Source organism: Lytechinus pictus, chromosome 12, assembly GCF_037042905.1.
Source record: "Lytechinus pictus isolate F3 Inbred chromosome 12, Lp3.0, whole genome shotgun sequence".
NCBI classification, from domain to species: Eukaryota; Metazoa; Echinodermata; class Echinoidea; order Temnopleuroida; family Toxopneustidae; genus Lytechinus; species Lytechinus pictus.
Window position 1 is genome coordinate 4,817,278 of NC_087256.1, and position 27,367 is coordinate 4,844,644.

The following is a 27,367-nucleotide window of genomic DNA, read 5'->3' on the forward strand; positions in this document are numbered from 1 at the left end:
GAGGGGACCAAAAGAAGGTTTTAATCAATATTTCTTTTGTTCGGGTAATCGTTCGAGCCACTACCTTGCACATCCCATCTCTGAGTTATATTGGTCATAATTATCCTATAAAAGGAGTATGGTGCGCATTGCGTAGCTGAAGGAAATACTTTCGTGAACCCACAGATTCCTCCATGTTTTCATCGTAATGAGTCTCATAGGTAATTATTTTAATTTTCATATGGTAGAACATATTGAATACATTTGTTTTGTAAGATACAGGTGCACAGCATGAAATTAGTGACATAAGATTTAGCAGTAATGTACAGAAAAACGAATTAGGCATTAATACAGTATGAATTGTGTCTACTGTAAAATAAGTAATTTGTTATTTGAACTAAAACAATTAAATGTGGATCGAAAGCATTCATAGTCAATTCCGAATTGTGTTATTTAGATTTAACACAATCTACTATGATCATATCTTTGTTCCCTCCAGTATGTCTTAAGCCATATTTATCTGGTATTGTATGCTTTTATTTTTTTCAACGAGCGCAACGACGCATGATGTTGAATATAATTGGATTATTTTTTAGAATAGAGTATTAAAAATATCAAATGAATATAAGCATGCTACGTTATAATCTATATTCAATAATTGATTATTGAGGTTTTCATAATAATGAAAAAGAAACGGTATATCACTCTGTGATGAAAAATTAGGAATTATTTCCTTTTTCTTCTTTTGGAACAGTTTGGACATTGTTGCTTCTGATTACATCTGCTGCAGTTGGTAAGTACATACATCACAATCAAAATAATATATTTCGGTTTAAAAAAAAAATTCTTTTTATTAAAGCGGAGAGTTTGATGAGGACAATGGATTGCATGAACTAAGCTGATCATTCTGAGGTATTGAATTATTGTTTCGGTTGCCCAAACATTGAGCAGTGTGTCTGCAGCGCTTTGTAACCGAAAGGAAAAGGCACTATATCAAATGACAATTGGATTGGTTTGAAGAAGTTATTTTATTAAAGTAATTGTAACCGATTCTGAGAAAGATTACTGTAAAATGTATTATAACACGTTTCATTGGTTTATATGTATATATCTATTTGCAACTTAATATGATTTTTAAATATGTTATTTGACTGTCTTTCGTGATCATTATAACAATTATGGGGATGGTGATGATACTACTACTACTAATAATAATAATAATGATAATAATAACAACAATAATAATAGTAATAACAATGATACCAATGATAATAATAACAATGTAAATAATGGTGATGATGATAATGATGATTATATCCAGTTATCTACAACGCATGAACTTATATGAATCGACTGTAGTTTTTTTTATAAGTGTTCTACACTTAACTCACATGCTCAATTAAATACTGTTAAAAATGCCAATCAATAAAACAAGACTCGAATTCATGAGTTTATCAACCAGGCCTGCAATTATTAACAATTCAGGAAAAGTAACGCCTGGTTCAATGTGATTTTCTGTATTTTTATAGTTTTATTAAATTACTTTTCATGCATGGGTCTGAAATTAAATTTAAATACACGAAATGCTAAAATGTAATGCTTAATTCATGAAGACATGAAATGTCAAAATAATACAACAAATAGGTAAACGAATGTATAAAAAGAAAATTAGAGATGAGAACTTCGTGACCAAACTTTATTACTTTATCATTAATTCCATCTCTTTATTGGTAGATAATTTTGTTGATAAATGGCAAGAAAGTTTTAAACCAAATTCAGTATGTTCCATTCGACTCACTAGAATCTTTCGATAAAGCCATTTAATCCAGCAGGTCCCTCGAAGACCCAAATTCGATAGATTCCTTTTTAAAAACATCACCTCTAATTCCTTTTTTTTTTCTCTTTATACCCAGATGGGGCATCTCAATGTCGTAAGAACTGGCAGCAGTATGGTACTGCTTGTTACTATATTAACACTAACAGTCTGACGTGGGAGAATGCTCAGGCTTACTGTGAGACACAAGGCGGGAACCTGGCCAGTATAGCAGATAGTGGTGTCAACAGCCATGTCAGGAACGTCATGAGTGGCTACTCCAAGGCACATATCGGTAAGAAATGATGTACTGATGTGTATAAATGTATTTAGTTGGCTCCATTTTGTTCTTGAGAACAATAAGTTGCAGAATGGTGTACAAAAATCACAAGCGAATTTTGTTTATTGTTCATAATTTGGACTACTTTGTTGTGAAAGTATTAGACCAACGGTAGTCTATCCCTTCTAAACATGGTATTTGCTGGAACATTAAAGAGCCATTCTAACTCTTCATATTCCTCTGGTATGACAGGTATAACAGACACCGAGAATGATGGCACCTGGTCTTGGTGGGACGGAAGCTCTATGACTTATACCAATTGGAATTCTGGAGAGCCGAATGGAAACTTTCAGACAAACTGTGGAGGGATGTATTCCACTGGGGCGTGGGATGATTACTCCTGTACTACTAGTATGGTCAGCGTGTGCAGGGGTAAGTGTGTATAGGTTGGTGTAGGACAGCCCCATACCCCCACCCCGATATCATTACTAAACATGGATGTTACTTATCATGAGAAATATGAGTAAAAATTGCATTGTTAAGTGAAAGTGGTTAACTATATAGTGCGAGAAATAGAATAATAAGAGAAATATACATATAGTAGGTTTTACATGCTTAGGTTAGCATTCAGCCTATATATACTTGAGACAATATTCACAAGAGGCCTTAACTCCCAAAGAAGCGAAAAGTTCAACCACGTTCCGAAAATTCTATGATATGTATTTTTTCGTGAATCATGTAAAATGACATATATACATGGAACAATTTCTTTTGTCTATATATGCCTTATATAGAGTTAAAACATAGCGGATAATGGTCGTGATTATTTGCTGTTGCTTAGTTAAATAAAGATATATTATCTCTATCATGTCTATTGTCACCTGTAGATTTTATGTGACCCTCTACTCATGCTAGACCTTTTGTTCCTTTTCCCCTTATCATTCTTCTACAAAGGCAAACACTTTATCAACACTTTCTTATGATTTATTTTCCCTTTGTATATGTTTGCCTTTGTATGTCCTATTTTAAATTCCTTCCTTGTCCCTTCTTTACTGGAACTACTAACATCTTACTAAGATCATGGACCTATTACAACCTAAGATTAACCAGATCTTTAATACCAGTCCATACTCGAAGTCTGTTTTTACAGCATTTCCATTTTCTTCACTTTGTATTTCTTTCCTCCTTGCCATTATGTTATCTTCCATAACTTGTATATTATTTTCATCGAGTGAAAATAAATCAAGTGCATTGAACAAAAATGAATTGAAATAAAAAAGGGGGTTCTTTCAATGGTTTCCTATAGAGTCCGGTTATAATACCTGTTGTATTATATGCATTTCCATCCATATAACTTTTACTTCTTTATTTTTTTCCATAGCTCCTATACAGTACACTGCTACGAAGACTGGTTGTGCGTGTCCGTTTGATTCGACCCGTACGGATTGTGCGTGTTGTGTAACAGGTGGTACACACTGTGGTCAACAGTATCCCAATGAATGTTACTACTCAAGTACTTCAGAATGTGGCACTGATGCTAATGACCCCATTGATGGTGAGTGATCAAGTTTATTCAACATACCAGATGAATCAATTGTAATTGCGTCAATATGTTTTCATTAATTTTGTCTAATTTTTCAATGGATACAAGCCGGAATCACGTCGGGTTATACTTACTCGACCTTCCTATAACACATCGAATTGGTGGCGAACCCAACCTTCTGGAAATAAATGTGGAGCATTTTCATGAAAGGGGTGGCTAAACGGCCACGCGATCAGTGATTCGAAGGTTTTACCAGAATACTGCCTCAGGGTAATTCGTTTACCTCAAAAGTGTACCTGTCTTTACTTCCTACTCATAAACTTTCTTTTAATGAAATCATACTCTTTACCAGAGAGTTGATACGATAGATCCTTTCCTTTATCACACTAATATCATAAGAAAGAATTCCAATATACAACACTAGGAATCTTTATGTATGTACCCAAAATGTACTGCCATACGTTAAAATTAGAGGCAGAATGAATGTGATCTAGCAAATAGGATCTAAACGGAATATTTTTCATAAAAATGTACAAAATTACAAATGGGATGTTTTTACAGTGTTTTATATTTATAAAAAGAAATATTGAAAAAGGGTCCCACTATATAAATTCTTCCCTTTTCTGAAACAATTTACTCTAAGCCCTTCAGAACTATCGTTGATCTTGATACTACAGTTTCGTTACTGTTCCTCTTGTTTTCTATCGGTCAGATAATTAATTTCTAATCACTTCTTATTCTATCTCTCGATCTCTAAAACAGATTGGCAGCTTGTCATGAAAGTAACTAGAGGATCGAGCATAGACGTCCATGACCTGTACTCCGGATCATCCACCTACAATGATGGCTCGACTACGGCTAATATTCTCACATCGACATCGGTCTCGTATAAGAGTTCTGAAGCCAATAGCTACGATACTAACTCACTTGAGAGGGTATATTACATATATATTTCCTTTCTGATTTTTTTCATTAAATTCCGGGTAATGTCTAGATATTTTTCTTAGTAGTAGATAAAACTCGTAAACCGACTTTCCGTTACGCTTCCATCCTTGGGCAATCTAAATACAAGCGTTCAAAGATATTTTGAAGCCCATGAAATCACACGAGAATTGTCCCGAAATAGGACCAATGTGTCCAACATAGAACACGTACATTTCGAAATATCTGTTCTTTAACTCATTTCTCTAGAAAACTAGCATGACATGTGAGAGGATAGGTTTCTGATGATTTATTACTATCTTGTAGCTCGCCTGTTCTTTTAAAGGTTTATTGCTGACTTTTTTTCTCTCTCTCCAACTCCATAGATCAAGTTCGCTTTCTATTCTAGTGGTGTTGAAGTGCGGAGTTTGGTATTTGACACTTCTGGAACTAGTCGTACCAACTGGTATCATACCAACTATCTGAGTTATGCACCTTATTCTGATATCTACACGGAAACCAAGAACTACGAGTCAATGGCAGGGTGCGGACATTTCTCTTTACTATTCTAATACTCTTTTAAACTATGAAAATGTGAGATAAATATTAACGATGGGTTATACGATGATTCAAAATTTTCAGATATCTTCATATTTCCTAATGCATGTATACTGAAATAATGCAGAACAAATATGGGAACTCTTTGACGAATCTCTTTGGAAATGTATTTTTTTTAAATAACTGAATATAGTACTCTTCAAACTACAATTCATTATAGTTTAAAAAGAAAATCCTTTAAATTGATTATGAACCTCAAAACATGGCCCTGGAAAGAGGGGATGCATGGAGAACCACTTAGATTTTCGTTGGGGGCGCTGCGTGTATTATTCTCCATAGGTATCACCGCAAGGTATTCTGGAAGATGTGGTAAAAATTGAAAAATGACCTTCATTTTCAAGTGAAACCCTTTTTTGGTTTCTTTCTTTTTTATTCCTCGGCACCAATTTGATCTTTGATCTTCATTTTGTAGTAAAAATTTTTTGGAGCTTTTCAAATTTACATCAGCACCCCAGTAAAAAAAAATAGTTCCCAGGACCCTACCTCACAAGCATCTATATCGTTCGGTTTAATTGTGAATTCCTGTATCTCTTTACAATAACAGTAACGGACATCGTACATTTTTCATAAATCGTAATTACGGAGGCTGTGCTGCCGACGCTGGTTGGATCGTGATCAGTGATTACGGTAGTTCCTCTGGATGTACCTATGACAACTACTACAGTAAACCTTTCTTCATCTACAGTGCTGCCTCTACTTACCAAACATGGCAGTCAGGTATGTCGCTTTTCTCTCTTGATTAAAAGAAAAATCGAATCATTTAGATTGTCGGGAATGTTTCAAGCTTTATGGTGTTTTTTCTATTCCTACGTTTCTACGTATATCTTGGGACAACATTATATCATTGAGGTGGATATGCCTCTGTTGGAAATTATAGGCGAATAACTCTTGCGTCCTAGACATTTTCCTCTAGAAATTAAACTGAAATTTAGATTCTTGTTATTGGTTTGAGTAAATCATTACACAAGAGCCAACGCTGTAAAGGGAAAAACATGTGTTCAGGGCGGGAATCAAATTAAACACAAATGTCTGAAAAGCCCATACTTTAGCCTGTAAAAGCAACAACGAAAAGAATTAAACTCACTTTTTAACCACCCCTACTTAGAGTTGTATTATGATATATATCAGTTCTAAATATTTGTGATAAACATGATTAAGATGATCGTAACTTTGCGATATCTGAATAAGTGAAAACTTATTCTGGGTCTCAACGCACTGGACAACAAACCTTTTTTTTGAATTTGATCAAACTGATATTATACTCTTTGTTTTTCTTTACAGGAAGTCGAGGATTTCCTGACACGGTTGCATTTCTTCACAAATATTATGGTAGGTAGATACAACGATCCTTAATAATAATAGATTCTTGCAGATTTAGTCAAATAACCTTTATAAACAAAGGGCGTAGATCTGATTGTTCTTTTTGATAACGTTCCCATTTCATTTGTACAGAACGATATAAGATTAGATTATTCTAAAATGGTGTATGCAGGGGCGGATCCAGCTTTCGCCAATAGGGGGGGGGCTGAAAAATATTTTCATCAACATTTTTCTCGATTGGCCGCTATAATCTGATTTTTTTTTTTTGGGGGGGGGGATTCAGGGGTTAGTCCTAACTAGAGACTGAAGTTTTAAGTATATGTTAGTTTTTATTGTTATAAACTAGATAAGGTATATCATGTGCTCTTAATATATAATGCGAGCGCGAAGCGCGAGCTCAAATTCTTTGATATTTTGTGTCCTTAGACCTGAAGATTCTGAGGAGATTTTATAATCATGAAAAAGATAAGTATCCAACTAAACAATGCGAGCGCGAAGCGCGAGCCGAAATTTTATCATAGTAACGTGAAAAGGGACTCAATTATGACTGTTTTTATTGATTAATGAAGAGGATACAAGTATCACCAATTAAATAATGAGAGTGCTAAGCGCGAGCTCAAAATGTTTGACATTCCGACCTAAAAACTGGACAGTCTAAGCGCGTTTTTATTTAAATACAGAAAAAGCTGTGTGTCTCAAACAATTAAATGCGAGCGCGAAGCACAAGCTCAATTTTTTTATATACTGACATGATAAAGGAGCATTTTGACAAATTTTGGTAAGAATTTCCAAAGAGGATAGGTAACTCACAAATCAAACAATGCGAGCGCGCAGCGCGAGCTGAAAATTTTGATATAAACAATTTGTGTAAAACAAACAAAATAATTAAAGCTTGATGTGCGAGCTAAAATATTGTGTGCAAATTGATTTCAGATCTGGATATATAAGTGTCATTTAATCCTCTTGAATGGGATTCATTGGCACAGGCAATGCGAGCGCAAAGCGCGAGCGAATTTTTTTATATAAAGTTCTTTTTCCAATTCTTCCCCTCACCCTTTTCTTGTTTCCTTTCGGGGTCGGGCCGGCCGTTACGAGGTTGTAAATTACACATCCTGGGTATGATACCTCTTTCCTACTTTTCTTTAGTGTTTTTCCTATAGTACACTTTTTCTGCAGGTTGTCAAAAAATAGGGGGGGGGGGCCGGGGCCGGCTCGGCCCCCTCCTGGATCCGCGCCTGGTATGTGTGCATGGTTAAGAGAAACTCACTTTTCTTGACAAGGATTTGTACATTATGGGCAAGTCATATTTTATGTTGAGATGGTTACTTATATTTAGTTTATTACTGTCAAGTTCTGTTTAGTCAGGAACGTTAATTAACCCGTATACGGATCACCTAGACACGTTTAAGGGATGAACTTTGTTGAGAGTACTTTATTTTAAACGCTTTTGTAAGAATAAGAGGCATTTCTTCCGACTGTATAATCAACCGTATCAGAACAAAAATGACGAAATGAACGTCAATGACTATCTAACATAAGAAATAGATGTTCGCCGAGCCTCTTTTGACGGCACCCCCCCCCCCCCCGTCTCTCCCTCTCTTAAGAGAACCCAGGCGCGGTCTATAGTTCAGCTACATTCGCCAGACAGAGACCATACCTGACCGTAGATATGGTGGCAGAGTTATCACGACATCAAATGATGGATCATTGTCAGCTTGGCTCTTAAAGCTATTTTCATAGCCACAGTAATATTGGCTTGACCAAAAGGATCACAGTTATAACTATTCAGCCTCTATATTAGTGATTATTATTTTAAATCCTGGTACAAGAATATCTCACTGCTCTTTTTGGAAGTCAGGTTTAACTTAGACCATGGTCTAACTCTGTGCTAATATCATTATGGAAAGTAAAACATGTCAACATTTTCCTTACAGTGTATGTTTCTTATGTTTACTGTGGTCTTTCATAACTCGTAAATGGTGTAGAAAGCTATCTATTCATCCTTCCGAAACAGTTAAGAATGATTAGAGAAAATTGAAACATTGAAATTCTAATATTAGAGATTTATGCGAGTATTATGGTTATTCATATAGTTAAACCACAACTTTAAACCAGAGTTTAAATTAAACCTGACTTCAGAATACGGGCCTATGTCTTTATTTCTCACCATTCCGCCCTTGCATTTACCTCTATCGACAAAGGTGCATGTGAATATTTTGCTTAATCTGCCTGATTTGAAGTTTTTTGCAATGGTATTTTAATGTAGACGATGGCACCAGTGATCAGGATATATGCGACTCTGGTTGGACGCGTAATGGGAACGCTTGCTACCAGCTTGTTGAATCTGCTGTCGACTACACAACAGCCTTGGCCGCATGCAGAGGGCTCAACGACTACGGAGATCTGGCGAGCATAGGTGACCAAGATGAAAACGACTTTCTTCTAGCACTATCAAGGTGAGTCCCCATCTCCGCATCAACAACTGCAAGTTGATTAGGAGGCTTTCCGTGGAATACACACAACTCCTCTTAATCTCTCTCTAGGGTCCACGTGCGCATGGTCACACAACCCACACACGCAAACGCACACAGACACACCCACACACGTTTATCAATCACACACACACCCACACCCTTGCTCGCGCAAAGGCACGCCTTTACCTGCACTCGCCCGCAACAGTGTAGCTACGTTTTACTTAAACGAAAGACCCTGTAGAGTCCATGCTTGAAGAGAGCTAAGGCCTTTGAGTGATATGCCATTGAGAGGTGAGTTCCCGGGTGAGTTTTTTTTTTTTTTCTTTCATAGAAAATTTTTATTCAAAATCAAACACGAAATCAATTCAATTTACAGAAAAATCATGAAGCGAACATGTTTACAACAACTGTACATGCGTACTATTATCTATTGATAAAACAAAATTATGATGTTTTTACTAAGAACCCTTTCAATTTCACAATAGCGTTTCAATACGTTCTTAAAAGAACTAAACCACAACCGATCTCCCTTACAACGTGTCGAAAAAATAAAATATTTAGCGTAAAGAATATAACGGTTTACAGTAGAGTATTGAGCGTCAGGGCAACCAAACAAAAATAAATTCTTATTCAAATACACGTCATTGTTAAAAAAAGAGGTTTGGAAGTTTTGAATGAATTGTTGAGTTACAGGGCAGTCCCAAAACAGATGTGAAATGCTTTCAACAGAGGAAGAACAAAATGTACATAAATTAGATTCAGACAAGCCAATATCGTAAAGATATTTGTTCACCCCCATTATCCGATTGAAAAGTTTATATTGAAAGTAGCGGAGTTTTGTTGAAAGACAGCATTTAAAGGGAATCATATACAATCTATTCCAATTATTAACCGGTTCATTTAAAATGGATGCCCATTTTGTTTGCGAAGTAGGGGACTTTAAGATTTTATCAACAGAAATTCTATGGATAAACTTGCATACCTTAAAAACATTATTTAAATTATACAACAAATCTTCTTGAGTTGTTCTACTCTCAACAAGATGTTGACGAAAATGTTTCCATTCATTGGGTATTGCAGAAATCAATGAATAATATTCAAGAAAATTACAATTAATTTTGTATTTTTGTAAAAAAAGTTGTATGTGAGAGAAAATTGTTTTGTTCATCCATTAAATGTTTAATACTGATGATCACATTTTTAAGCCATAGTTGTTTATATATAACTTTCCCATCTACTTTGATCAATGAGTTATTCCATAACACTTGATTCTTTATATTCAATTCAGATAAATTAGGAGAGAAAGTTAAATAACTCCAAGTAATTAAGATTTCTCGAATGAATTTATTCTTTATTTGTAATATTTTGGGATCATCGTATTTTAAATTACATGTCCAAAACAATTCTCCTCCAAAGGTGACCAAGTTGTGTTTGAAAAAACATTTCCATTTTCCTTTATTTTCTGTGCTCATATAACGTTTAACCCACGCAATTTTCAAGCCAGAAATTACGGAAGGTAAATGTAACATTTTCAATCCACCTTGACTATAATCTCCAATAATTGTAAGACGACTGATTTTATCCGGTTTTTCATTCCAAATAAAAGAGTAAATTAAATGTTCTAATTCTTTCAAAAAATCTTCTGGAGGTTTTGGTAATACAGACAATAGAAATATAATTTGTGAAAGGCCGAGTGACTTCAAAATAGTTATTTTCCCTATTGGAGTTAAATTTCTCATTTTCCATACTCTTAAAACATTTTTTATTTTCTTAAGCTTTGGAACGAAATTCAATTCAAATATGTCTTTTAAGTCAGGTGAAAAATATACTCCCAATAATCTAAATGGGCCATTAGAAAATCTTAATCCGGAAAAGGATATGTCTGGAGGATGTGCTTTATAATAACCTAGTGCCACAATTTCAGATTTATTTTGATTAATGCAAAGCCCTGAAAAAACCTTAAATTCGTCCAAAATATACATGATGATTTTTAGAGACTTGACGTCATTTATATAAAATGTTGTGTCATCTGCATAAGAGTTAAGATTAATTTCTATTCCATTCACTGTTATACCTTTAATATCACTGTTTCCCCTTATCCATAAACACATAATTTCATTACAAATGATATAAAGAAGAGGACTTAAAGGGCAGCCCTGCCTTACTCCACATGAAATTTGAAAAAATTCTGAAGCATGTCCATTATTCAAAATACAAGAATATATATCATTGTACATAACTCTAATCCATACTATCAAATCTTCCCGGGTGAGTTACAATCATTTAAACGTGATAGGACTAGTGATCTTACAAGTACAGCTGTATGGCAGGAATCTTTATTAACAAACTTTCTAATTCTACTAATATTACGTAAATGAAAATTAATTTATTTAGACACATTAGACACATGTTCCGACATATTCATACATTTAGCGAAAGTTACACCCCAGAATGCGAACAGAAGGTGAACAGTTAGTTGTATGTTCGCCAGTCTTAAGCTGAACGTCTTGTAGCTGCTGGTGATCTTTAGAAGATGCTTCAATCCGGTCTTGTCTTGGTTCAGTTTTAGTTATTGAGTCAGCATCCATGAATGAACATCAGTAACCTATCTAACGACTCATTGATACTTTTGAGGAACCTTCGGATCTGTGTAAATATGATGTCGGACATCCTGCTTTTGTAAAATATTTACCACTGGTTGAAGATATATATTAAAACACTGTAGGCCGATAACTGAACCATGTGGAACATCGTATTCGAGAAGTGAGCCATCAGAGGTTGAGTCATGTATTCTAACTTGATATCTGCGATTCTTGAGGTAGAATTCAAAACCAGGCCAGTGCAGACCCGGTGATACCATAACGTTGTTGTAATCTGCCGAGAAGCAAACCATGATCTACCGTATCAATGCTGCGGATAAATCGAGTAGAATCATAAAGACTGCTTGTTGATTATCCAGCCCTGCAGATATAATCATGGACACAGACCAAAGCAGTCTGAGTACTATGTTGAGCCATGTATGCCGATTGATGTGTATCCATGAGCTGATTGGACTCACCTAATATTGTAAGCTGGTTTGAAACAGCGGTTTCAATAAGCTTGCCCATGTACCATGTATCTGATATTTGAAACTGGCCGATAATTCCGGAGCTCCTCCTTTTTCATTGACAGTTTCTTAAGCATATAGAGATATAGCTACACTGAGTGTTGTCTATCTGACAACGTTGGAGTAAGAGTGAAAGAAACACAACCACGCTTGAGAAATACATTCAACAAAGTATTTTACTGAAAGAGTTTATAAATATTGACAGTGAATATATAACAATAACAAATAATGATGTATCAATATTTAATAGTAACATCCTATGTAAGCATACTTAGTAATAAATCAAACTTATGCAAAATGAAGTTTTCTATTTGGGGTATTGAGTGTTTGTACTCAGGCACTCTATACATTCTACAGGCCATCCCAGATTTTCAATTCATCTACAATACAGAAACTAACAGGGTTAGTTGAATTATATGTTTTTAGAAAACCCAATTCCCTTATATACATATGTTATTCTACAGCGACTAAAGTCTACCTCTTACATATGCATTGAAATGAAATGTATTTGTTTCAATTTTCTTTTTTCAAACACTTAGACGTACATTTGAAATGAACTCTTACTGGATTGGATACAATGACCTTGATGAAGAAGGTACTTGGGTATGGACTGATGGTACTGTGACGTCATATACCAACTGGAATTCAGGAGAACCTTGTAAGTGAATCCTGAGCAAATCAAATCTAATCTTAATCAAGAATAAAATGGCTAACTTGGCAGAAAGTATGCTTCTACTAAAATTCTAAAGATTAGCGTCATTTCGTCATTTTTGAACAGCCAAATCTAATAATAATAATAATAATTGACTTTTATATAGCGCTTTATCAATCTACGACTGTTCAAATCGCTTCATTACCCGGTCAGTGGATTCATAGCATTTCAAACAGCCTGTTAGGCTGCTTGAATATGGTGAAATTGTTATGAATCAGTCGAACTCGATTTCAATAAACTTCATTTTCTAACCGATTTGACTTCTAATGCGATTATTATTACCATTATCACCACTACCACTTTTTACTTAAAGTATTCTCTTCATTTCTGATGTTTTCTGTGACCATTAAAACTGATTATTCTAGCTGGTGGATCAGAGCATTGCGGTGCACTTCGATGGAGCTCGGATGGAACCTGGAACGACGCACATTGTTCTTCTTCATATGGCTACGTCTGCAAATACCCTCTTAATACCAGTAAGTAAAGTTAAAACACAATTATCCTTGAATTAATTAGCATAGGAACTTTGATGAGAAATTATACTGAGTTTAGACGACATTGTGAAGCTGCTGAAAAGGGCAAACCGTTAAGCGGAACCAATGGCGGCGGAAGCCCCAAATTTTAGGGGGGGGGGCCAACAACAAAAATTGACAAGCAAAAAAAAAAAAAGGTTATCAACTAAAATTTTAGGGGGGGGGATCACCCCCCACCTCAAATTTAGGGGGGGGGGACATGCTTCCGTCGCCTATGAGCGGAACTGTCCGAACAAGTAATATTTTTTTTGGAAATTATTACGATGCCACTCCCGATATCCTTGCTTACTCTTGGATGTTCTTCCCGATTTTCTATAATTCCATGGTCATGAAGATATATGCGATTTCTGTGACAAACTTAATTTACCAAAATGCACTGTTATGCACATGCCCAAGTTCTGTGCAATCCCTTAATATATATATATATAAATATATATATAGTGTGAAAGAAATGGATGAAGAGAACAATGGTAGGCGTAGCTTAAATCATCAAATCATATATATATAAATATATATATATATACATTTTAGTGAAATAACCGCGTCACTGATTTGGTCCCATATCTGAAGTCCTATCCAAATGACACGTTGCGACATAAGGGTGACTTCTTTTCATGATGAACTTTATGTGAGATATAGGCCTAGGTTAAGGAAATCTTTAGAACTCAACTGAAATAAATCTAGAGTTCAAAATTAGTCTAAATAAATATGGCTCATGGTTCGCCGCCATATCTTGACTTTCATTCCTTGATTCACCCATCGTTATATGTATTATATGTTACACGGCATTTACACTTATATTTGTTTAATCTCGGTCAGTTCATGTATAACTATAACAACAACAACCTCCCAAATGTATTTAATTCAATGTTTCCAAAAAATCAATCCATTCACAACTATCCAACAAGGCGATTGGGTGAATTTCATTTACCACTTTTCAGAACTTTGCGGGCTCAGAACACATTTATATATGATGGACTGAAGTTATGGAACTCACTTCATAATGATGTAACAAATACAAAATCTTTGAACTCTTTTAAGACTAAATTCAAATTATCTCTATTAAAACCTTATAATATACTCCCAAATTAAGTTTGATTCATCATCTCTGTCAAGTCATCATTATTACTTTAAAGACTACAATTAAAACATAAAATAATTATCCTTTTTTATTTAAAAAAAAAGATCTGACACAAGTCCTTCTCAGATGTGCTCATCATTGAACCTCATACATTATTGTGTCTATCCTCTCTATTTTCTCCTCTCCTGTCCGCTTATACGCCTTCCTACCGGTTATTTGTTCACGGCATCAATCACATTCTTCGTGCATTATATTATTTCCAGGTTATTTTATATATTTTTTTCTCCTTTTATACACATCATTGAATCCAGTTTGCTTGAGTCCACGACGGCATGTGTTCTATCTACGTACAGCAGCACCCATCCATCTTCTCAGGGCATTCTCCCCTTTTTTCTTCTCTTTTTCTGGGGGGGGGGGAGGGTGGGGTGGGGAAGGGTGGATATTTTAGGACGGGTTGTTTTGTCCTTTATCAAACTATATATTTTTGATAACTTTGTATTTATTTTGTGAGTATTTCCCTCTCATGTATTTTTTTTTTCTCATTTGATTATCTGTATTTATACTTTGTTATTTTGTTATTTGTTGTGTTATCTATTTTTTGAGGGGCCCACATTGTACAAGCATTGCTTTTTAGTGGGTCCCCCCATTTCCATCTTAATTTAATTTCTATTGAAAAATAGTATACATATTTAAAACCTACAATGTGTTGCCCAAATTGTCTAAGTGTTTTTTCACAACATATGTATCATTATTTTTTTTTTGCAACGGATACAAATATTTATGTTTATATATGGTATACAATTTGTTTTTGTTTGATGGGAGTGAAATAAATAAATTTGAATTGAATTTGAATCGTTAATGCGTCAGTCATTTCTTTAACAACTGTTCCTTCATCTTCTCTTTATCAGTTTCTTGTGCTGAATGGAAGCGTAAGGGCTATACGTCTAACGGTTACTACACAATAGATCCAGATGGAAGAAATAACGGAGTGGACCCTTACAGAGTATACTGTGATATGACTACGGATGCTAGTACAGGTAACACATCAACGATGAATTGTTATTTTAAGGTTGAAATCATAGCTTTGAAGTGCGAAATATATCATGAAGTTAGATATCACATGATATTATGATTTATTATTTTTTTTTTTTTTGCTTAAGAGAGATAAAAATTATTTTCTTCAAATTCGATTCACTCTAAAAAAGGAGTTTTAGAAAAATGGAAAGGAGCATTAGGAAACACATTTATTTGCTTTTTTTGCTTAAATTTGTCTCCCGAGATTTGAACGTATTTCTCGCTGTTTATAGCTTTAAATATATTGAGTAATTAATCATGCCTTTTTGGTTAAAGTGAATCTTGACATTGAGAAATCCTAATTTCAACTGGTTTGGTATCCATTCCTGTACACTGTCTTGATCATCAGCTCGTCAAAACCCGCCGTCACACTTATGCGAATGACTCTAAACCAATCGATGATATTTCATAAGAAATAATACAATAGATTTGGCATGGATCGATGATATTTCATAAGAAATAATACAATAGATTTGGCATGGCTGGTTTTGACGGTATACCTCCTGCATCATCAGTGACAGGAAAATGTATTTTGCAACTCGATGCTGACGGAAAAAAGGCATCATCAAATCTACAAATTACTACCTCGTACGCATGTCTTTTGCTTGACCTTCCCCTTTTCTTCTATTAGATGTTCAGCTATATCTGTATGAGTCGTCATTACAACAATACTTAGATATTTATGCTTTTTTTTCCAGGTATTACGAAGTTTGAGCACCAAGAGGAATATCGTTCATTGGTAACGGGTGCAGAAACTGCCTTGAGTTTCATCCGATACATTAGATACGGCAGGAAGTCAGTTGACCAGGTGTCTATCGGTGCGGACATCAGCGGAGAGTGTTACCAGTACATCAAGGTCAGTTATTCAACACCTAGAGTTCTAGATAATGGAAGCACTGCCATACAGAAAAGGAAAGGAGCGGGGGATTAGTTTCGAGAGCAAGAACAAATAAAGAAGAGAATAAAGGGAAAACCGTAAAATAGGAAATAATTTTCTGGATCATTTTCAAAGATAGATAGATAGATAGATGGTTTATTAACACAATTCAAGACATCTTCGCGGCCAGGGCCAAATTGCAATGTATTTACAAGGTAATAATGACACAAAAATTGCTCAAACAATAACACAGATAATTACAAAATAAATAGAAACAGATATAATATGGTATCGAAATTACTTGTATCGTAGGATTTTGGAATGGAATATTAATTTGAAAGTAAATTGTATGGGAAATGACTAGTAAATATTGTAATAATATCTTAATAAAAACGGAAGCATTTAACGGAAACATTAACTTATTTGAAAAAAGGTATGACGAAAAAAGAAAAAGAAAGATATATAATATATATGATTCATGCATGTGCATAACATGATAAATATAATATAAATTTGTCACGTTCTACCTATTCCTTTTGAAAAAAGGTTGTTTGCTACTGTTAATGTACCACCTTTAAATGTTTGGTCCTATTATACAATGTAGAACACTGAAACAATGGTTAGTCAGATCATACAAATTATTGATGGTAATTGATATTTATCCGGAAGATGATTGCGATGAATGGTGTTTACGTACATGAGATTACACATTTCGTTAACCCTATGAATTAATGTAAATTCTCGTTGCCTAACGTTTTATTTCAGTACCAACGTATCTTTTTTTTTTTCTCTCTATGCGCCTTGCCTTAGTATGAATGTCAAGGTTCCTATATGACTGGTTATAGTGCTTGGTATGACAGAAACGGGAACCAGAAGAACTATTGGGGTGGTGCCAATGTGGACAGCGGACAGTGCGCTTGTGGAAACTCAGGTACGTTTTTGTTAGTCATATTAGCGGGCGCCTTTGGTTATTGGCTTTGAAGTAATATTAGACCCATTGCGGTATTAGATAGAGATATATTCTGACCACTTGGCGTTTATTTCGTGCTTTCCTAAAGATGGAGTATGACCAAGTCATTGCTATATATGATTGATGTGAGTAGATGTGTATAACGAGTGTGGCCGTGGGCCAACCTAAACCAGTATGACAATTTTGCAGTACTCCTGGTGATATCAGCACTGATACAGTATCATCTCTCGTTTATTGTGTAAATTGAAACAAACACTTGACGCAGATCAGAGAGAGACACACTGCTTCATTTGACAAGACTAAAATCACAAAATCTTTACTTACTTTAAGATTTCATTTAAAAGAAGTGAACTTTAATTTTCACGTTCAGGCACATGTACAAATGGTCACCACTGCAATTGCAATACCAATGACAATACATGGAGAGAAGATTCTGGTTATCTCACCGATAAGACAACTTTACCAGTCACTGAGATAAGGTTTGGTGATACAGGTGATGGAAGCGAATCGGGATATTATACTCTGGAACCACTCTACTGCAAGGGAGACGAATCTTGTAAGTTTGATCCAGATCTATGCATGAATTTAATTCATCTTTTCCTAATTTGATAGGGAAGAAAGATAAAGTTTCTTCAAGGTTTCATTGGATGATATCATCGTAGCAACAACCAGAAACAGCTCCATATATCATGTATATAGTTGGCCTTCTTGATAAAGATGAACGTAACCCAACGTAATTAGTTAAGAGCTTGTATTTTGTCTGGCCGTGACACCCGTGGTATCCTATGTTAACAGAATTTACTCAACCTCATTCTGTATCTCAATATACGCAATCCACTTTCGTAGAAAACTCTGAGATAGAAATTTATTTGGACCAAGCAATTTTCGACAGAGATCTTGTTTAAAAACAGGTTTCATTTTTAACCTACAAATTATGGCTTTGTTTTCAATTCGATATGGACAATTTAGAAGCATATATATATATGTCACGTTATTTGGCGAAAAATTGGAAAAGAGTAATGGAATGTTGAAAGTCACAAACTTACGTCGTATCTAGTTCGGCAGTTCCACTGGTTGTTTCTTTGATTTGCAGCTGAATTAAAGAGAAAAACCTGTTACCCTGTCATCAAACCAGGGAGTTCTTCTTCCTAATCCCTGATTTTGATCATTTTATAATTGCTAGTCTGTAATAAAACTGAGCTTTAATAAAAAATACAAGTTGACCTTGAAGATAATACAGAACGACGCTGATGATAATAATGATGGAAAAAATGGAGATGAAAGGTTTTGTGCAGATGATGACTATTTTGTTTCAAATGTGCAGAATAATGGTGAAACTGCGGACGATGCTGACATTGAAGATTAGATGATAACATTTTTTATGAAGGGTATTGTGAATAGAGATTCCTGACCCAAAGCTCCTTTAAATCTTTCTTTTGATCAGTCCTTGTGACTGGGCGTACAGATTTCATGTTCATCAAAGAAAGGCACATAAGTGGTTACAACAACGAAGCGCTTTCTGGCGTAACTCCTGATCAATGCGCTTCAGCCTGTGTGTCGGCTTCCAGTTTTGTTTGCCTGTCCTTTGATTACAAGCAGTCGTCAAATGAGTGCTGGCTCAGCGCGGAAAACGACCTGACTGTCGCCACGGGTACCGGTACTACGTATCACCTATATGTCCGAATCAGTAAGTCTATCAATCGTGCTGTGTGTCCACGGAAATCCCGTGTGTGTCTGACAATTGGTTTACTATAGAGCAGTTTTAAACGCAGAGGGAGCTGCATTTCTATGACCGGTTGAGTGTAAAATGTGTACCAAGGTAGTTTTATTTCGACAAAACATCATGTACTATAATGCCCCTTTACTTAGGTAAACAGCCGTAACTGAAACTATTGGAGGCTTACTTGCCCGAACCTTACAAGAAAAGATAGGTAGCTCTGATAAACTGAATAAAACAAGAACGTTACTTGAATTTAAGGATTTATGAAACATTAGGTTGACTCTTAATTTCTTCACAATGTAGGCCTGTATAAAAATTTCTTCCTAGTTCTACCTTTCCATCAGCCATTCAACTTGTCGAATGGTAAATCCCTCACTAGGCAGGGGTATTTTGGGAGATCACATGACCGGGGAGGGGCTCGGAGGCCTTCCTTAAGATCTTCAAACTCGAGGGGGATGGTTCGCAGCCCTCCCCCCCCCCCCACCCTGCAGCCTTGCTAGGTTTAAATCTGGAAATGATGGGAGTTTTCATTCATATTTAAACCCACATTTTAAATAATTACATATCACAAGTAGACTGATACTCACATATCGTTTTCTCGACTGCATAGTCCAATTTGATGATATTATCTTTTGCATGATAACCACAAATCGTCTTTATTTTTGTTTTGCTTTCTTTCTATTCTTATTTCCCAGTGGATCGCGTTGAAGACCCATATACTGGTATGTGAACACATCGTACTGATATTTAAATGTATTAATGATTTTGTTTCCTCTTTCGCTCATTTCTGCAATGCGAGCTAGCATTGATGAATGGTTGCTGCATTGAGTATATTGATTTTATTATTACTTTATTGACTATGATTTTAACAAATATGATTGAAATAAATTCGTAATGAAACAACCATCAATATCATGAAATCATATTTTCAGTATTCTCAATCCATAATGATTATCATATTCATTGCCACCGATGACCATTTCTTTTACGAATATTGGGGTCAAATGCATGGGCGATGTGACACTTGGCCGTTGCTGGACTAAACCAAAGTGACGAGGGGTCCTTGGATCTATATAATTAATACTCGAATTTTGTTGTTGTAAAACCAACACGCTACCTCAGGTCTTCTTGCCGTCTTATCAAATTCTCCGGTCCTATTCCTGATCAGGTGTATCCACGTACAGATTATCAACGAATCGTGTATACAGAGAAAATATGTGGCACAAACCTGCGATAAATTTCAATCATTTTTCTCGATTACAACTTAAGAAATTGTTCCCAATTAGTCCTCTGTAAATAATCTAGTAATGTTATAATTTTCATTCATCAATCCGGTTGGAGAGCTTAGACAGCTTAATCTGTGATTCACATGTTACCTACGGCCATGAATTCTGGGGCCGGTTTCACAAAGAATGGAAACTTTGCCATTATGGCAACTTCCAGGGAAACCTTGAATCTGATTGGCTGCTGAGCCCTGTTACCATGTTGCCATAATTGCAAAGTTACAACAGTTGTAAGTCCTTTATGAAAAGGGCCCCAGATGACCACTTATCTCATCCGAAACCAGGGGCCCGTAACACAAAGCTTAGCAATGATCGTAGAACATTGACTACAATGTACAATTAATCGTGAAAATCAAGTCTAACTTTTGTATTACGGGACCAAAGGATGTACAATAGATTTATCCGCGGTTTATCTGATATAATCATCCTGTATTTTGTTACTACGCAGAGGTGTCGAGCTGTTCTGACGGCTGGACAGAGTACGGTTCAAACTGCTACTTACCGGTTCTAACCAGTTTGAGCTGGCTAGATGCAGAAACCGCCTGTCAAGGAGAAGGAGGTGAGATTCATGATGATCAATTATTGTTCTATAATGACAAAAATCAGTATAATAAGATATTATAAATATTACCAGGATCCAGCGATTCTTATGAATAAAAATAATAAGCAATACTGTCTGAAACATGGCTGCTGGGCCCAGCAGTGTAGCGTGATTTGAGCAGATATGGAAAGCCCACACAGAAATAAAAACAAATACTCTTCTATATAACATGAAGTAAATTCTTAGTGTGTATTTTGAAAAAAGTAAATGTATGATCGGGGGGATGAGGGGAAAATTATATGAATCAATAGAACCTTAATTACATAACATAATAAAGAGACGCCTTACAAGGACACCAATATCTTCATCATGTCCGCCAGCCTACATTTCTTGTCCATAGATAGATTGAAGAAAAGTAGCCTACATGCCTCGAATATTGAAGATGGTCATTGCCAAGATTGTGACGAAAGAGAATTCATGGATGAGTCTTTCATATCTCGCTTCCCAATCGTGAAATAAAAATAAAATCATAAATATGACACAATAATGTATTTTTCAACAAGATAAAGTACGATTTTGGTATGGCATTACAAGCCGATGCCGTCATTGTTTCAATAAACGGTTTTATGTAATCATTTATATTGTATGGTTCATTGATTTTATTTTTGAAGGTTATTGATTTAATATTTCGCATTTGTTGGTTTTACAGGACATTTAGCAGTTCCGGACAATGAAGACGAATACAACTTCATGAGACGATCATTGCGATGGTCTCAGTCTGACTCAAGCACCATTTGGCTTGGATATAACGACATTGCAGTAGAAGGTAACAATTGGGGATTGGTATTCATGATGATGATGATATCGACCATGATGAACGACATTTACATAATTATATAGATCATCTATCTGAATAGTATATATGATGCAACCAGAATCCATCCTACAATAATCACTCTGGTTTTAGTTTGATACTTTGTCATCATTTTATGTTGGTAGATTGGACATGGGGGGAGTTGCATCGAAGAAACGAATAGTATTAGCGTTACCAAATTCAAAATGTTACTCTCGGCCATCTTAAAAGATCCCTACAAATGGCAAGCATGGTGATCCGCAGATGAAATACCAGAAATAAACGTATACACACACTCTATAATGTAAAATAAAGCACACATTCCTTTATTCAATTAAACTATAGTGAATTGAAGATGTTTGTGAGCACTTGAAATATTCAAATACGCCATTTGTTTTCATGGTAACAGGAACATGGGTAGATGCTGAAGGGAACACCCCATCGTACGCTCCTTGGAAGAGCGGTGAGCCCAACGGTGATATAAGCGAGAATGGAGCGGTCATGTATATCGATGACTTAACAGATATGGTGGACGTGACAGTCGATAATACATTACATTATATCTGCAAAGCAAGCCCAGGTATACTACTAACTTTATTTTCTTATAAAGCTGTCCATGATGATTCATGTCAGTGAGTTATATTTCTTGAAACAACAGAATACGTGATTACAATACGGGATTGCTATAGACTTGTAAACGATGCCCTTGCATGCTCCTTGTCTTTTAAATGTCTTGCTTGTATACGTTACTCCTACACTTTTCCTTGAGTTTAGTTAATGAATAGAGGAAGGTGGATTGATGCCCAACAGACTTGAAGAAGAAATATCAACCCTCGGAATAATTAATGATTTAGATATCAATCTTTAAAGAAAAAGGCAGATCATCATTACCATTTATTTAACCACTTATTTCTGTAACTAATCACTTGTTTCCAATTATGCCCAAAACGCTTTAATGAATTTAAGCTAGTAAGGTTGCGAAATATTCATGTTAAGTTAAAATATGGAATTATGGCCTTTATTCCACGGCGTCTGCTTAGAGATTGAAAACGTCTTTTCTCAGAAGTAGACTGACATAGTCAGGAGTCCGTACTAATATGTTTTCTGTCCGGAAGGTTGTTACACTTGTCTAGATACATTATAATTTACAACTAACCAAAATTCTTATTTTTTAAATAATAGGAGCTTCTGCAATCAGTCAACCTACCACCCACCCTCTCTGCGGTAACGGTTGGGCTTGGGACGATCACAGCTGTTACCTCTTTGGATCTGATACCCGGTCCTGGTCTGACGCGCGGGACTACTGTCAGTCCCAAGGCGCGGATCTTGTTACCATAGAGTCCGATAGGGAATTTGACTTCTTGGTCGATTATTATCGTCATCGATACTCAAGCAGGAAATTCTGGATTGGACTGACGTATCGATCGTCTGACGGTAAGTATAATGGGATAGTTCAGTCTGTCCTCTAATAGGCAAGCTCCCATTTTCCAAAGCTCTAGATATCTCCTTTTGTCTCCCTTCGGTAATTATTACTTATCTCTCAGAGAGGCCAGACTGGACTTATATCAGTTTTGTGAATCTTCCCAAACATGGCGATTCTTCTCCTTTCGAAGGCTTGCCCATTGTCTGTGTCACTGATAGCTGGTCAGGAATGGTTTTCTCATTACCTACTAGGTCTTGCAATTTTTTTAAAAAAGGAGGACAGCTCGATGGTTGTTACACAAACTGCAATGATGAGTCACAGTCATACTCTTTATCCCGTAATACTGGCATCAACCGTTCTTCCAATGGAATCTAAGCAGAAAATTCACAAAACGTTTTTCAACAGCAAAACCATTAAAACTTGGAATGAATTTTGATAGAGGATCCGCCATGAATGTGTAATAAATCCGATTTACATTTGTTTTGTTTTTAGGGTTGTGGCGCTATGAAACAGAACACTACACTGAGCCAGAGAGTAGCTCTTACTGGTTGAGTGGACAGCCTGACAGTGGAGGATCAGGTGAAGACTGTGTGGAGCTTTACACTTCTCAGAGTCTCAACGATCGAGCCTGCTCAACCACCAATTATTACATCTGTGAAGATGATACTCGTAAGGAGCACTTGATTATTACTGTAAACTGATTATGATCGTACGACCTATATGCTATATTCAGAATGATATGAAAATAAACAGAGGATGTACGTCGATAGATTGTTGTCTCTCACACTGCAGGGGGAAATATACCAGGAATAGTGCGAAGGGCGAGGGGATGAAGATGACAGACTGACAGAGAATTAGTCAGAGAAGGGGCAAGAACGGGAAAATGAAAATAAACGAGAAGGAGAAGAAGAAGGAGAAGAAGAATACGAAGAAGAAAGAGGAGGAGGAAGGTGGAGAGTGGGGATGATAAAAGAGCAAGAATGTTAAGATGAGGAAGATGCACGGACAAGCGGTTAACCAAATTAATAGGAACAAAATATAATTTTAAACAGCTTTTTTAAAATCCCTTTTCCAGATCCTTCATCTTACCCAAGCGACCTGTCTGTGGAGGTAGCTGGTACCAATGCTGTCACTCTTACATGGGGAAGCATTCCACAATCTGTTCAGAACTCGGACGTCAACGGCATAACCGTAAGAAATCGCTCCATCTGTATGTTGGTGTGTGTGATGGGACGGGTTGAAAGAAAGTTGGTGTTTTGTGGGTGTGTGTTTGTGTGTGTAGGTGCGCTCGTGTGCATGATGTGTGTGCATGTGTGCACATAAGTGTGTGTGGATTCGTTTACAAATGAATTGGATTGATCAGTTGGTGAGGGGTTCAAATGAAGTAGGAGCACCCCAAAATAATTAATCTTCATCTGTCCCACATTATCATCAAAATCATTAGTGTTTTCTTGTCTTTTCCTTAGGTCAATTACTGGCCTATGAACAAACAGAGTAGTAATACAGAGTCTCTTAACTTCGATGTGTCGACGTCATCGCATTACATGACGGGATTAAAACCTGGAACGACCTACGAGTTCGTCATCTTTGCAAGTAATGATAACGGCGACGGTCCCGAGAGCGATCCACCAGTCAATGCAACTTTGGAGTCATCTCGTAAGTTTGAAGACACGATGATAATTTCACAGATCTTAACTGTGATTCCACTTGAATTATTTTTACTCTCACTTTCAATACAAAACGGAAGTGAATGCTAATCAGTTATTACTAGAACACATCCCCCAAAGCAAATAAGCAATTCTCATTTCCCCGTGGTCATGGGGAACCGAACAAAAAAAATTCTTATTTAAATGCACGTCGTCGTTAATTTAAAAAAGAGGTTTGAAAGTTCGTAATAAATTGCAGGGCAGTCCCAAAACAGATGCGAATTACTTTCAACAAAGGAAGAACAAATTGTGCATTTAATGCGATTCAGACAAGCCCATCCGATAGTAGCTTCCAAGTAATCCTTGGTTTTGCTTGGTTGTCGAGCTTTTTTTTACATGGTGGTTATCATTTGATGACCAAATCACCATTATAAATTTTATGCAACGGGAATCAAAACCGAAGTACTTAATCTTGTCTGATTCAAAGACGCCTGACAGTTTCAATTCTAGAGCTCATCTCATTTTTAAATATGTAACAGAGTTTATAAATCATATCTTGTGTTCGAGCGAAATGGTTTCATTAACAAACTTGGGGCATCATAACACACTTCTTTCAACTCTTCTTAATTTTTTTTTGCGAGGGGATGGGTTGAAATCTCTTTTAGATATGAAATGATTAGATATGCAAGTCATGAACCATTTCAATAACATATTGCATATTCAACCATATTACGATAATCTTTATGACTATTATATTTGTACTTTTTCTCTTTGGTTCTTTTTTTCTTCTTTCACTGCGCCTTGGGCACTCTGCCGAGTGGATTACGCGCATTACAAATCACATATATTATTATTATTAATCTTTCTCCTTTTTTATAATTTTTTACAGTAACTCGTACCCGAAATGAACGATTATCGGTCTATGTACTTCAGGAGGGGTATCGACTCTCTAACCACCACCTCTCTCAGTTAGATGCCTACAGTCTGGCCCATTGTACCAACCACTGCACCAGGGATAGTAACTGTTTATCCATCAACTACCACCGGACAGCTGCAGGGCCCATGAAACCATGTGTCTTGAACAGCAACACACATACTGACAATGCAGGCGATTTTGTGTCGGATCTTGATTACACCTATGCCAGTATCGAAGGATTTTAGATCTTTAATTTGGCGGGAAATGCGTCGCCAAAAGTCAAACTTTTCCTCCAGTTAATCTATAAGACTTTTGGATGTACATATTTAGGCAATAAGAATTGACAGAGTTTTAACAGGATATTTTATAAAAGGACCGACAGGAAACCTGACGATAAGATAAAATCATTGAGAAATCATATATAATGGGGGAACAAGTGTAGTCCTTTTTTTTAATATGATATTGTTGCTTGTTATCACTATTCCCCATTCGGTATTTCGAATGTATTCTTATGAGGTGCATTGCAGCAAAGTCAGATATAATACACATCGTGAATAATTTAATATATTTAGATGTTATTTTGTAAGATATTTCTACTTCATGTATAATGAGAAAATAAAATACCCAGGCGGAAAGAAACAAGTTGTTCCCTTTTTAATTAGTGAGTGATTAACCGATAACATGTATGGAAGAACTTCGAGAGAGGAAAGATGGTATATGTGTATATACGGAGTGTGTAGAGAGAAAATGATTGTATTAAACGAGAGACTTTGTTAATAAATTATGGGGGAATATAATTTGGAAAGGTCAGAAAGTAGAAATTAAATTTTAAAAGCAGATATGTAACTTTTAAGACGTGACTTTTTTTAAAATCTAATCAGAAAAGTGACTGTTGGAATTCTTTCTTCAAATTAGTTATACTCACTCATGCGCTAATTAGGAATCGTGTGTATAAAAAAGTGTAAAAAATATAAGCTTTACAATGATATGTAATTTGTTCATTATACTTGTGATTAAGTTATGATAATTCTCGGGTACGTATTTTTTATGGGACGCACTGTATATCCTTCTCCCCCCTTTCCCCGCCTCCAACCCCGAAGTTACACGAGTGCTCATGAACTATATTTGCAAGATATATACATGTATATATTACAAAAATTTGATTCAAAACCAAGTACACATCGACCCCATATTGTCGCGTATGCTCGTATGGAAGGAAAAAACATGAATTTCCTCTGCCGAAGTATGTGTTGTTCAATTTTAGTTTTCAATTTCATTAAGATTTTTATTTTGTTCAAGCAATTGTTCATCTGTTCAATTCAATTCAAATTCAATTTATTCTTGATAATAATTAAAACATCAAATTGTACATTCGTATATAGAAATATCATTACAAGAAAAGGAGGGCAACAAGAAGTTTACACTTGAAAATAAGAAGCCTCCAAAATTACAGTAATTAGTATATGTACACATCAGATGAAGAGGGGGGGGGAGCGAAATATGCTCATTCACACACAGACACACCCACCGAGAAACATCGCCATCATCACACACAAAAGCACATCCGAACATCCATCATCTTGGTTCATTCATTAACAAAAATAATACATAACTAAATGAGGTGAGTTTGGATTCAAATTAGGAATAGGTAAATATCGTTCGGCTAAAATAATAAAGGGCCACG

General features: G+C 35.8%; 1 protein-coding gene across 1 annotated transcript; it reads left to right on the forward strand.

The window, feature by feature from the left end:
* Positions 1-42: 42 nt before the first annotated feature.
* On the forward strand, positions 43-26,325 carry LOC129273234 (uncharacterized). The gene is made up of 26 exons (XM_064107345.1): positions 43-200; positions 734-772; positions 1,893-2,087; positions 2,325-2,504; positions 3,454-3,627; positions 4,378-4,550; positions 4,923-5,080; positions 5,699-5,871; positions 6,436-6,483; positions 8,741-8,930; positions 12,594-12,712; positions 13,132-13,242; positions 15,289-15,417; positions 16,153-16,310; positions 17,142-17,262; positions 17,672-17,857; positions 18,746-18,988; positions 19,717-19,743; positions 20,753-20,863; positions 21,555-21,671; positions 22,108-22,278; positions 22,881-23,132; positions 23,614-23,790; positions 24,197-24,312; positions 24,588-24,777; positions 25,657-26,325. Exons 1-26 carry the CDS (start codon positions 188-190, stop codon positions 25,926-25,928), a joined length of 3,843 nt encoding a protein of 1,280 aa, XP_063963415.1. The 5' UTR covers positions 43-187; the 3' UTR covers positions 25,929-26,325.
* The last annotated feature ends 1,042 nt before the right edge of the window (positions 26,326-27,367 follow it).